General features: G+C 65.7%; 1 protein-coding gene across 5 annotated transcripts in view; it reads left to right on the plus strand.

Annotated features, from left to right (window-relative positions):
* The window catches only part of KCNH2 (potassium voltage-gated channel subfamily H member 2), a 188,505-nt gene that overhangs the window by 148,833 nt on the left and 26,574 nt on the right, over positions 1-13,098 (plus strand). For all 5 annotated transcript variants that reach the window (XM_030546581.1, XM_030546582.1, XM_030546586.1 and 2 more), the window contains 4 exons: positions 2,839-3,226; positions 6,461-6,660; positions 11,873-12,125; positions 12,618-12,811. In XM_030546581.1, the coding sequence (XP_030402441.1) occupies positions 2,839-3,226; positions 6,461-6,660; positions 11,873-12,125; positions 12,618-12,811 (1,035 nt within the window). The remainder of the gene's footprint in view (positions 1-2,838; positions 3,227-6,460; positions 6,661-11,872; positions 12,126-12,617; positions 12,812-13,098) is intronic.

The raw sequence follows: 13,098 nt of genomic DNA on the forward strand, positions 1-13,098 counted from the left end.
ACTCGCTTGGGGGCCCCAGAAAATTCTTGCAGGGCCGGACCCCGGAGTTTCTTCTGCTCCCGGTATTCGCTGGCGCTCCGGGGCGGAAGGACCCCCCGCCATCGCATTACCGCCGAAGCGGGACCTGTCGCCGAAGTGCAACCCGGTCTTTGGCGGTAATTCGGCGGCGGGGGGCCCTTCCGTTCAGGGACCTGCCGCCGAAGTGCCCTGAAGACCCGCGGCGGGGGCCCCCAGCCGCCGAATTACCACCGAAGAGCGGGCTGCATTTCGGCTGCGGGTCCCGCTTCGGCGGTAATTCGCGGGCGGGGGGCCCCCGCCGCTGGTCTTTGGGGCACTTCAGCGGCGGGCCCCAGAACAGAAGGGCCCCCCGCCGCCGAACAGGGCTGGCTCTAGACTGCCTCTTGCCAGTCCCACGGCTCCGGTGGACCTCCCGCAGGCATGACTGCGGAGGGTCCGCTGGTCCCACGGCTCCGGTGGACCTCTCGCAGGCGAGCCTGCGGATGCTCCACCGGAGCCGCGGGACCAGCGGACCCTCTGCAGGCACGCCTGCGGGAGGTCCATCGGAGCCGCCTGCCGCTGATGGCCCCAGGCCCCCAGAATCCTCTGGGCGGCCCTGCCCCGGGGGGAGCTCGGACAGGCCCAGCTGGATGCAGGGGCCCCGGGGGGAGCTCAGACATGCCCAGGTGGATGCAGGGGCCCCAGGGGGAGCCCGGACAGGCTGAGCCAGATGCAGGGGCCCCAGGGGGAGCCCGGACAGACCGGCTGGATGCAGGAGCCCCAGGGGGAGCCCGGACAGGCCCAGCTGGATGCAGGGGCCCCGGGGGGAGCCCGGACAGGCCGGCTGGATGCAGGGGCCCCGGGGGGATCCCGGACAGACCCAGCTGGATGCAGGGGCCCCGGGAGGAGCCCAGACAGGCCATCTGGATGCAGGGGCCCCGGGGGGAGCTCGGACACGCCCGGCTGGATGCAGGGGCCCCAGGGGGATCCTGGACAGGCTGGATGGATGCAGGGGCCCCAGGGGGATCCCAGACAGGCTGGGCCGGATGCATGGGCCCCGGGGGGAGCCTGGAGAGGCCCCACTGGATGCAGGGGCCCTGGGGGGAGTCTGGACAAGCCAGGCTGGATGCAGGGGCCCCGAGGGGAGCCCGGACAGGCTGTACGGATGCAGGGGACCCAGGGGGAGCCCGGACAGACCAGATGGATGCAGGGGCCCCGGGGGGAACCCGGACAGGCCGGATGGATGCAGGGGCCCCAGGGGGAGCCCGGCAGTGTCGGCTTTAGGCCAATTCCACCAATTCCCCAAAATCGGGCCCCGCACCCAGTGAGAATCCCTTCCCTGGCTAGAGGCTCCTTTTTAATTATTACTCACCTGGCGGCGCTTCGGGGCTCCAGCGGCACTTCGGCGGTGGGTCCTTCGCTTGCTCTGGGTCTTCGGTGGCACTTTGGCGGTGAGTCCTTCAATGCCACCAAAGATCTGGAGCGAGTGAAGGACCCACCGCCGAAGCGCCACCGAAGACTCAGAGCACCGCCCGGTGAGTACAAGCCCCACGTGTTTTTCTACAGGTGTTTTTTGTTGTTGGTTTGGTTTGACTTTTTTTTTAGTCATCCCTGCCGGGGTCCCTTCGAAACTGTTCGAATTGAGCCCCGCACTTCCTAAAGCCGGCCCTGTAGCCCGGACAGGCCTGGCCGGATGCAGGGGCCCCGGGGGGGAGCCCGGACAGACCAGATGGATGCAAGGGCCCCAGGGGGAGCCCGGACAGGCCGGATGGATGCAAGGGCCCCAGGGGGAGCCTGGACAGGCCCAGCTGGATGCAGGGGCCCTAGGGGGAGCCCGCCCGGACACACCTGGCCGGATGAAGGGGCCTCGGGGGAAGCGTGGACAGGCCGGATGGATGCAGGGGCCCCGGGGGGAGCCCGGACACGCCTAACCAGATGCAGGGGCCCCGGGGAGAGCCCGGAGAGGCTGGATGGATGCAAGGGCCCCGGGGGGAGCCCAGACAGGCCGGATGGATGCAGGGGCCACGGGGGGAGCCCAGACACGCCTAGCCAGATGCAGGGGCCCCGGGGGGACCCTGGAGGGTCCGGATGGATGCAGGGGCCCCGGAGGGAGCCCGGACAGGCTGGATGGATGCAAGGGCCCCAGGAGGAGCCTGGACAGGCTGGATGGATGCAGGGGCCCTGGGGGGAGCCCAGACAGGCTGGATGGATGCAGGGACCCTGGGGGAAGCCCGGACAGATGCAGGGGCCCTGGGGGGAGCCTGGACACACCTGGCCGGATGCAGGGGCCCCGGGGGGATCCTGGACAGGCCGGATGGATGCAGGGGCCCCGGAGGAAGCCCGGACAGGCCTGGCTGGAAGCAGGGGTCCCGGGGGGAGCCCGGACAGGCCTGGCTGGAAGCAGGGGTCCCGGGGGAAGCCCGGACAGGCCTGGTTGGAAGCAGGGGTCCCGGGGGAAGCCTGGTCAGGCCAGGCCGGATGCAGAGGCCCTGGGGGGAGCCCGGACAGGCCAGGCCGGATGCAGAGGCCCTGGGGGGAGCCCGGACAGGCCAGGCTGGAAGCAGGGGCCCCGGGGAGAGCCTGGACAGGCCCGGCTGGAAGCAGGGGCCCCGGGGGGAGCCCAGACAGGCCGGATGGATGCAAGGGCCCCGGGGGGAGCCCAGACAGGCTGGATGGATGCAGGGGCCCCGGGGGGAGCCCAGACAGGCTGGATGGATGCAAGGGCCCCAGGAGGAGCCCGGACAGGCCCGGCTGGAAGCTGGGGCCCCGGGCTCTGTGGGAAGCCGGCCAGGGTGGGCGGAACGGTCCCCGTGGCTTTGACCCCTCCCCCTCTGCCCTCAGACCACCACGCTGATCGGGCTGCTGAAGACGGCCCGGCTGCTGCGTCTGGTGCGCGTGGCCCGTAAGCTGGATCGCTACTCGGAGTACGGGGCGGCCGTGCTCTTCCTGCTCATGTGCACCTTCGCCCTCATCGCCCACTGGCTGGCCTGCATCTGGTACGCCATCGGCAACATGGAGCAGCAGAGCATCGGCTGGCTGCACGCGCTGGGCGAGCAGATCGGCAAGCCCCTGGGCGCCAACACCTCGCTGCCGGGGCCTAGCATCAAGGACAAGTACGTCACGGCGCTGTACTTCACCTTCAGCAGCCTGACCAGCGTGGGCTTCGGCAACGTCTCCCCCAACACCAACTCCGAGAAGATCTTCTCCATCTGCGTCATGCTCATCGGCTGTGAGTGCCGGGCGGGGCCGGGCGGGGCGCTGCCTGCGGGGGCCTGCCTGTGCTGCCTGCCCCTTGCCTACCCCCTGCCTGCCCCCTGCCTGCCCGCCCCCTGCCTACGCCCTGCCTGCCCCCTGCCTGCCCCCTGCCTACGCCCTGCCTGCCCCCTGCCTACGCCCTGCCTGCCCCCTGCCTGTGCTGCCTGCCCCCTGCCTACGCCCTGCCTGCCCCCTGCCTGTGCTGCCTGCCCCCTGCCTACGCCCTGCCTGCCCCCTGCCTGCCTCCTGCCTGCCCCCTGCCTGCCTCCTGCCTGCCCCCTGCCTGTGCTGCCTGCCCCCTGCCTACGCCCTGCCTGCCCCCTGCCTGCCCCATCTGCGCTGCCCTGCCGGCCCGCCCCCTGCCTACGCCCTGCCTGCCCCCTGCCTGTGCTACCTGCCCCTTCCCTGCCCCTGCCTGTGCTGCCCTGCCTGCCCCCTGCCTGCCCGCCCCCTGCCTACGCCCTGCCTGCCCCCTGCCTGCCCCCTGCCTACCCCTGCCTGTGCTGCCTGCCCCTTGCCTACCCCTGCCTGTGCTGCCCTGCCTGCCTGCCCCCTGCCTATGCCCTGCCTGCCCCCTGCCCGCCCCCTGCCTACGCCCTGCCTGCCCTCTGCCTGCCCCCTGCCTGCCTCTTGTCTGCGCTGCCTGCCCCCTGCCTACCCCTGCCTGTGCTGCCTACCCCTTGCCTACCCCTGCCTGTGCTGCCCTGCCTGCCCCCTGCCTGCCCGCCCCCTGCCTGCCTCCTGCCTGCCCCCTGTCTGTGCTGCCTGCCCCCTGCCTACCCCCTGCCTGCCCCCTGCCTGCCCCCTGTCTGCACTGCCCTGCCTGCCCGCCCCCTGCCTACGCCCTGCCTGCCCCCTGTCTGCACTGCCCTGCCTGCCCGCCCCCTGCCTACGCCCTGCCTGCCCCCTGCCTACGCCCTGCCTGCCCCCTGCCCGCCCCCTGCCTACGCCCTGCCTGCCCCCTGCCTGCCCGCCCCCTGCCTACGCCCTGCCTGCCCCCTGCCTGCCCCCTGCCTACCCCTGCCTGCGCTGCCCTGCCTGCCTGCCCCCTGCCTGCCCCTTGCCTGCGCTGCCCTGCCTGCCTGCCCCCTGCCTACGCCCTGCCTGCCCCCTGCCTGCCTCCTGCCTGCCCCCTGCCTGTGCTGCCCGCCCCCTGCCTGCCCCCTGTCTGTGCTGCCTGCCCCCTGCCTACCCCCTGCCTGCCCCCTGCCTGCCCGCCCCCTGCCTACCCCCTGCCTGCCCCCTGCCTGCCCCCTGTCTGCACTGCCCTGCCTGCCCGCCCCCTGCCTACGCCCTGCCTGCCCCCTGCCTGCCCCCTGTCTGCACTGCCCTGCCTGCCCGCCCCCTGCCTACGCCCTGCCTGCCCCCTGCCTGCCCCCTGCCTACGCCCTGCCTGCCCCCTGCCTGCCCCCTGCCTGTGCTACCTGCCCCCTGCCTGCCCCATCTGCGCTGCCTGCCCCCTGCCTGTGCTGCCTGCCCCCTGCCTACCCCCTGCCTGCCCCCTGCCTGCCCGCCCCCTGCCTACGCCCTGCCTGCCCCCTGCCTGCCCCGTCTGCGCTGCCCTGCCTGCCTGCCCCCTGCCTGCCCCCTGTCTGCGCTGCCCTGCCTGCCCGCCCCCTGCCTACCCCTGCCTACCCCCTGCCTGCCCCCTGCCTGCCCCCTGTCTGCGCTGCCCTGCCTGCCTGCCCCCTGCCTGCCCCCTGCCTGCCTCCTGCCTGTGCTGCCTGCCCCCTGCCTGCCCCCTGCCCGCCCCCTGCCTGTGCTGCCTGCCCCCTGCCTGTGCTGCCTGCCCCCTGCCTGTGCCCTGCCTGCCCCCTGCCTGTGCTGCTTGCGCTGCCCTGCCCGCCCCCTGCCTGTGCTGCCTGCCCCGTGCCTACGCCCTGCCTGCCCGCCCCCTGCCTACCCTGCCTGCCCCCTGCCTGCCCGCCCCCTGCCTACACCCTGCCTACCCCCTGCCTGCCCCCTGTCTGCGCTGCCCTGCCTGCCTGCCCCCTGCCTGCCCCCTGCCTGTGCTGCCTGCCCCCTACCTGCCCCCTGCCTGCCTCCTGCCTGTGCTGCCTGCCCCCTGCCTGCCCCCTGCCCGCCCCCTGCCTGTGCTGCCTGCCCCCTGCCTGTGCTGCCTGCCCCCTGCCTGTGCCCTGCCTGCCCCCTGCCTGTGCTGCTTGCGCTGCCCTGCCCGCCCCCTGCCTGTGCTGCCTGCCCCCTGCCTACGCCCTGCCTGCCCCCTGCCTGCCCGCCCCCTGCCTACCCCCTGCCTGCCCCCTGCCTGCCCGCCCCCTGCCTACACCCTGCCTGCCCCCTGCCTGCCCCCTGTCTGCGCTGCCCTGCCTGCCTGCCCCCTGCCTGTGCTGCCTGCCCCCTACCTGCCCCCTGCCTGTCTCCTGCCTGTGCTGCCTGCCCCCTGCCTGCCCGCCCCCTGCATACACCCTGCCTACCCCCTGCCTGCCCCCTGCCTGCCCCCTGCCTGTGCTGCCTGCCCCCTACCTGCCCCCTGCCTGCCTCCTGCCTGTGCTGCCCGCCCCCTGCCTGACCCCTGCCTGCGCTGCCCTGCCTGCCCGCCCCCTGCCTGACCCCTGCCTGACCCCTGCCTGACCCCTGCGCTGCCTGCCCGCCCCCTGCCTGCCCCCTGCTGACCCCTGCCTGCCTGCCCAGCCCGCCCCCTGCCTGCTGCCACCCCCTGCCTACCCCTGCCTACCCCTGCCTACCCTTGCCTGCCTGCGCTGCCCTGCTGGCCCCTGCCTCCCCCCTGCCTACCCCTGCCTGCCTGCGCTGCCCTGCCTGTGCCAGCCCCCTGCCTACCCCACCTGCGCTGCCCTGCCCATCTGCTGCCCCTTGACCCCTGTCTGCCCACCCTGCCTGCCCGCCCCCTGCCTACCCCTGCCTGCCCTCCCTGCCTGTGCTGCCTGCCCCCTGCCTGCCCCCTGCCTGCCCACTCTGCCTGCCCCCTGCCTGCCTGCCCCTGCCCCCGCCTGACCTCATCTGCCCCCTGCCTGCCTCACACCTGTCCCCTGCCTGCCACCCCCCACTCCCTGCCTCACCCACACCTGCGCCTGCCTCTCGCCCATCCCCTGCCTGCCCCACGCCTGCCCCATCCCACCCGCCCAGGGGAGCATGCTGGGAGGTGTGGCGGGGAAGGGGGTTGCATATGTGTATGCTCGTGCACGTGTGTGTGCGTCCGCATGCTCACCTGCTGCCTCTCTGCCTCCAGCCCTGATGTACGCCAGCATCTTCGGGAACGTCTCGGCCATCATCCAGCGCCTCTACTCTGGCACCGCCCGCTACCACACCCAGATGCTGCGGGTCCGCGAGTTCATCCGCTTCCACCAGATCCCCAACCCGCTGCGCCAGCGCCTGGAGGAGTATTTCCAGCACGCCTGGTCCTACACCAACGGCATCGACATGAACGCGGTGAGCTGTGGCACGGCCCCTGCACTCGGCGTGGCCGGCTCCCCGATTCTCCGAGCTCCCCGACGGACCCGACACACCCAGCTCCCCTGACGGACCCCGCGTGTCACAGATCAGGGCCGTCCTTAGTCATAGGCAGAACAGGCAGCTGCCTGGGGCACCACTAGGTCTGGGGGCACCGCTCTGCTGGGAGCCCGGACAGGTGGGAAGCAGTGGAGCATGTCAGAGCAGGGCTGCTAGGTCCTAGACAGAACCAAATGCAGCACAGTCTGAGGGAGAGGATTGGCTGTTGGGGTCTCTGGGAAGGGGTGGGGGAAAGAACTTACCTGCAGAGTGACCAGATGTCCCAATTTTATAGGGACGGTCCTGATTTTTGGGTCTTTTTCTTATATAGGCTCCTATTCCCCCCTCCCCCCCCCCCCAATTTTTAACATTTGCTGTCTGGTCACCCTAGGTGGAGGTAATTGGTATATATATAAGACAAAGCCCCAAATATTGGGACTGGCCCTATAAAATCAGGACATCTGGATCTGGTCACCCTAGCTGGGGAGTGCGTCTCTCCCCCAGGCTCTCCGCGATCCATCTCATCCGAGGGGAGCTGCACAGGGCAGGATGAGCTGCTGTGGCTCCATGGGTGCCCCATCCCTGAGATTAGATGCTGTGCTAACTTCACCATGGTCCATTGGGCTGGCGGCGGTGCCCATTGACGTGTGATTGGCGCTGAGGGTTTGCTGCTGCTGTTGGCACTCTGCACCCCAAGAGGTGGATTTTGGGGTCCTGCAGTTTTCCACCTATCTCCTCCTCTACTGCAGCTGTTGGACCAGCAGGCTGGGGGGTGAGCCAAGCAGGAAAGCAGTGCTGTGTTGCCATTTAGATTGTCATTTAACAAATTTGTTTGCCAAAAATGCTTGCTTACAATCCTGAATTCAGTTTCAATATTTAAAAAAAAAAAATCGGTATCTTAGCCAAAAACAGAAAATTAAGTTGTTGACAATTATTTGTGACAAGTTTGGTATGGGGAAGGGAGTGGGCCAGTTTTCATCAGAGAAACAAAAAATGTTGACTGCCTTTCCTATAGCCCTACGTGCATCTGACTACATGCATCTGAGGAAGTGGGTATTGACCCACGAAAGCTCATGCTCCAAAATGTCTGTTATTCTATAAGGTGCCACAGGATTCTTTGCTCCTATAGCCCTGTTACTGCTAAATGGAGCTGTCCAACAACTGTAATATGCTCATCTCCTTTCTAGCGTATAGAGCAGGGGTCGGCAAAGGTAGGCACACTTGCCAAAGGTGGCACGCAAGCTGATTTTTGATGGCACGCAACTGCGGGCTGAGTGGCTCAGTCCACTGCTGCTCTGGGGTTCCGGCTGCTGCCCCATTGCCACCCGGGGTCCCGGCCGCTGGTCCCACTCAGCACCTGCTGCTGGCCTGTGGACCCCCAAGGAACCCCAGGCTGGCAGCAGGCTGAGCAGGCCAGCGGCTGATGCCCTGACTGAGCCACTCAACCCGCTGTCGGCCTGGGGTTCCATTCACTCAGCTGGCAGTGGGCTGAGCGGGACTAAATTCAACAAAATAGGAAAACAAGAGCAACTAATGACAGAGTGCAAGAACCTAGAGCCGTGGTCCCCAACTTTTTTCGTTTCGTCTGGCAGGTGCCAGACGAAGGAGCGTGGCAGTGGACGGGCATCTGCCGAAATTCCACCAAAATTTGGCTGCATTTCAGTGGCGATGCCTCTGGATGACGCTACTAATCGGCGGCAAGCGGTGTCATTCAGAGGCGTCGCCGCCGAAATGCTGCCGAATATCGGTGGCATTTCAGCGGATGCTTGTCCACCAGCCAGCACGCAGGTACACTGAGAAGCCCCTGTGGGCGCCATGACACCCACGGGCACCGCGTTGGGGACCCCTGACCTAGAGAGCCTCCTGAAGCATGGCAGTCGTTTTGATTTAAATGGACTTGAACTGTACGAAGAATTGAGTACACTGTCATGTCATGGAATCACCAGGCGATGGTCTGGAACTGCTCCCCACCAAGCCAGGCAGGACTTTGGGGAGCCTCCTCTCCCTTGGAGCAGACTTGTTCAGGGCAAGAAGCTCACACAGCTTCACCTCCTGGGTCTCTCCTTGGAGCATTCGGCATCCTCTGCCCCTCTGTGCGCTTCCCACAGCGAGTCCGCCCCAGCGGGGTCCTGGGGAAGCCACCGGGTTCTGCACCCCCACTTTGCAGTCAGACGTGACTCTCAGCCAGCCAGTAACACAGAGGTTTATTCGATGACAGGAACAGGGTCTAAAACAGAGCTTGTAGATACAGCGAACCGGACCCCTCGGCTGGGTCCATTCTGGGGGGCAGTGAGCCAGACCCCCAGGTCTGCCCTCCACCCTTGACCCCAGCCAGCTCCAGACTAACAACCCCTCCCAGCCCCTCCTCTTTCCTCAGCCCCTTTCCCGGGCCAGGAGGTCACCTGATCCCTTTGTCTCCAACACCTTCAGCTGGCACCTTTTGCAGAGGAGGGGCCCAGGCCATCAGTTGCTAGGAGACAGAGTGCCAGGCATTTAGGTGCACTGGCCCTTTGCTCTGCCAGATACTTAAGAACTGCCATGGGGACACTGAGGCACCAACACAGTATTCAGAGCAAACATTAAGAACATTCCTAGTTCATCATGTCATCAATGTTGCCACATGTAAAATCGATGATGGACATTGTAGTTTACTTGTACCAGCAAACTTGTTGACATATATCTTAATGTGTCCATTTCCAGTCGTATTCTACTGACAATTCCTGTAACAGGAGCATCAGGAGAACGGAGTTTCTCAAAACTAAAGTTCATTAAAAACTATCTCCGCTCTACAAGGAGTCAGGAACACTTGATTGGTCTTGCTAGTCTTGCAATCAAGCAAGACATCACTTCGTCTTTGTCATATGATGACATTATTACTGATTTTGCAGCCCAAAAAGCCAGAAAGATTGCTTTTAATTAAAAACAAATCCTTGTTTCAATACCTCTTCGTAGAAATTTCCAATAAAATGTTGACAAATTAAAAAAAATATATTATTTGCATCATTCTGACAAATCAGAATTTTTTCTATAGTGCTGCTTCTTCAGTGCTAGTCCATCAGCATTACAGTGGCTTAACTACGCTAAACTGGTTTTAATAACATGCATGTGGCAAGTTTTCCAATAGTGTAAACTTATGTTTGTGTTGCTAAGAGCAAGACAGGCACAGGGGCACCCGTTTAATAATCCCGCCTAGGGCACCATAAATCCTAAGGACGGCCCTGCACAGAGTCCCCGGGCGATGCTCTGGAACTGCCCCCCACCAAGCCAGTCAGGACTTTGGGGAGCCTCCTCTCCCTTGGAGCAGACTTGTTCAGGGCAAGAAGCTCACACAGCTTCACCTCCTGGGTCTCTCCTTGGAGCATTCAGCATCCTCTGCCCCTCCGTGCGCTTCCCACAGTGAGCCCACCCCAGCGGGGTCCTGGGGAAGCCACCGGGTTCTGCACCCCCACTTTGCAGTCAGACGTGACTCTCAGCCAGCCAGAGGTTTAGCATCCCCTTGCAGTGGGGAAGGGCCTGGCCATTAGTTGCCAGGTGACAGAGGGTCGGCCAGAAACTGAGGCCCCCACACAGTATTCAGAGGGAACAGAGAGATCACTTGATCATTGCCAGTTAGCTTCACTCCCTCTGGGGCACCTGGCATTGGCCACTGTCAATAGACAGATAGTGGGCTAGATGGACCTTGGTCTGACCCGGTATGGCCGTTCTTATGTCCCACTTCGTCACACCTCATCCCCGACAGACCCCGCAGCACCACCCCCACACTCAGCACAGCCAGCTCCCCGACTGACCCGATGCACCCAGCTCCCCCGATGCACCCAGCTCCCTGACAGACCCCGCACCCCAAACGGAGAGACACACACACACACACACACCCCTCCACATCCAGACACACATACACCCCTCTACACAGCCAGGGATGTACAGACACACACACAGACGTACAGACTCATACGCACATGTACACACACAGACACATGTGCTTACCCACCCACACCTGTATATGCGTTGTCACGGACTCACAGATCGTGCCCACTCGTGGCTCCGTGCGGTCCGTGGGGGTGGGGGTGCCCGTCTCAGTGTGACAGCCCTTCTCGGGGGTCCACTCTCTCTTGGGGTCAGGCCCCTCCACTTCCTGGAGCCGCACCTCTCTGAGCCTCAGCACGTCTGTCTGTGCCGTGGGCCCCCTCAGGGAGTCCCCTTGCTCTGGACCCTTGGGGCCTCTACCCCCCGAAGAGAATAATACCGCCACACACATACACGCGCCCTCTTCTCCAGACCGCAGCGACTCTCAGCCAGCGTAACACAGGAGGGTTTATTGAGCGTCTGAACCCAGCACAGGAAACTCTCCGGCCTCAGGCCTGGCCTCCCTTAGCCCAGCACATCCCAGTCCCCCTGCATCCAGGTGGGCTCTGCCTGCTCCCCCTCTCCAGCCCAGAGCCCCCCTGCTTCCCAGCTGGGCCTCTGATATCCCTGGCCCCAAGCCCCCTCTGTCCATTGTCTTCTCTCCAGGTAACTGGGTCGCCTGGGCCTCCTCTCCTCTCAGCCCCCCTCTGGCCCTCTGGCTGGAACCAGCTGGTCAGGTCACCGGGGTCCTCTCCCCACAGCCCATTGTCCTTCCACTGGCCAGAACCGGCTGCGACTCCTGAGCCGGGTCTCTGGGTCACCAGGTCACCAGTCACTGGGGTCTCCATCCTCCAGGCCATCGGCCGGGGTCCCAAGTCCCCTCTCTGGTCCTGTGTACCAACAAACTCCCTCTCCCCTCCCCTCGTTAACCAGTAACACCCGGGGACACTGAGTCCCACCCCCTGTGCATGCAACCCACTGAAAAACACGGAAAAACAAGAAACTCCCCCACTTGGTCACACCCGCTCACACTGAAACCCAGAGACACATGTACGCGCACAGAGCCTAGGGTGCGCAGATGTCCCGATTTTATAGGGCCAGTCCCGATATTCGGGGCTTTGTGTTATACAGACGTCTATTACCTCCCACTCCCTGTCTGGTCACCCTAACAGAACCACAACCAATCCAAACGGCCCACACAGACCAGCCCACGGCCATGGGCAGCCGTCCTGCCTGCAGCCAGCCCCTGCTTTCTGCCCCCGCTGCGCGGTGCCCTCCCCGGTAATGGGGTCTCTCCACCCGCCTGCAGGTGCTGAAGGGCTTCCCCGAGTGCCTGCAGGCCGACATCTGCCTGCACCTGAATCGCACCCTGCTGCAGAGCTGCCGGCCCTTCCAGGGGGCCAGCAAGGGCTGCCTGCGCGCCCTGGCCATGAAGTTCAAGACCACGCACGCCCCGCCCGGCGACACACTGGTGCATGCCGGCGACGTGCTCACTGCGCTCTACTTCATCTCCCGTGGCTCCATCGAGATCCTGCGCCGCGACATGGTGGTGGCCATCCTGGGTGAGGGGGCGGGCGCTGCCGGGTTTGGGGGGCTGCCGGGCAGGCAGGGTGGTGGGTGTGCGGGGTGAGGGGGGCGGATGCTGCCAGCTGGGGGGGGAGGGTGTTGGGCACTGCCGGGTTTGGGGGGGGCTGCTGGATGGGCGGTGCCAGACCAGGTGGGGGCAGGAGCTGTGGGGGGGCAGTGGATGCTGCTGGGGGGGCACTGCCAGTTGAGGTGAGGGACTGCTGACCATGGGGTGGGCACTGCCGGGGGGCAGGAGCTGTGGGGTGGCACTGCCAGCCGGGGGGGGGCATGGCCATGGGCTCTCTGTCCCTCACATCACCCCATGGCACAGCCCCCAGCCTGGCGCCCAGGAGAAGCTAACAGTACCCCCCTGGCACAGCCCACCCCTGGCGTGTGCCCCCCCCGGCCAGCCCCACCCTCATCCTGCCCACCCACCCCGGTGTCTGCCCCGGGGGAAACCCATGCTGACCCTGCCGTGCTGCCCCTAGGGAAGAACGACATCTTCGGGGAGCCACTGAACCTGTACGCGCGGCCGGGCAAGTCCAACGCGGACGTGCGGGCTCTGACCTACTGCGACCTTCACAAGATCCAGCGGGAGGAGCTGCTGGAGGTGCTGGACATGTACCCCGAGTTCTCCGACCGCTTCTGGGCCAGCCTGGAGATCACCTTCAACCTGCGGGACGTGAGAGCTGGGGGAGAGCTTCGGGGGGCTCAGTGGGGCAGGGGAAGTGGGGGGGTGCCAGGCTGGGGGGAGAGTTCTGGAGGTGCCAGGCCAGGGAGGAGAGCTTCAGGGAGTACCCAGCCATGGCCAGGGGGGAGAGCTCTGGGGTCACTCAGGCTGTGGGGAGGGAAAGCTTTGGGGGTGCTCAGCCGGGGCCAGGGGGGAGAGTTCTGGGGACGCCAGGCCAGGGAGGAGAGCTTCAAGGGTGCTCAGACAGGCTGGGGGGAGGGAGAGCTTCAGGGGTGCTC

The sequence above is a fragment of the Gopherus evgoodei genome, unplaced genomic scaffold, assembly GCF_007399415.2.
Source record: "Gopherus evgoodei ecotype Sinaloan lineage unplaced genomic scaffold, rGopEvg1_v1.p scaffold_47_arrow_ctg1, whole genome shotgun sequence".
Lineage (NCBI taxonomy): Eukaryota > Metazoa > Chordata > Testudines > Testudinidae > Gopherus > Gopherus evgoodei.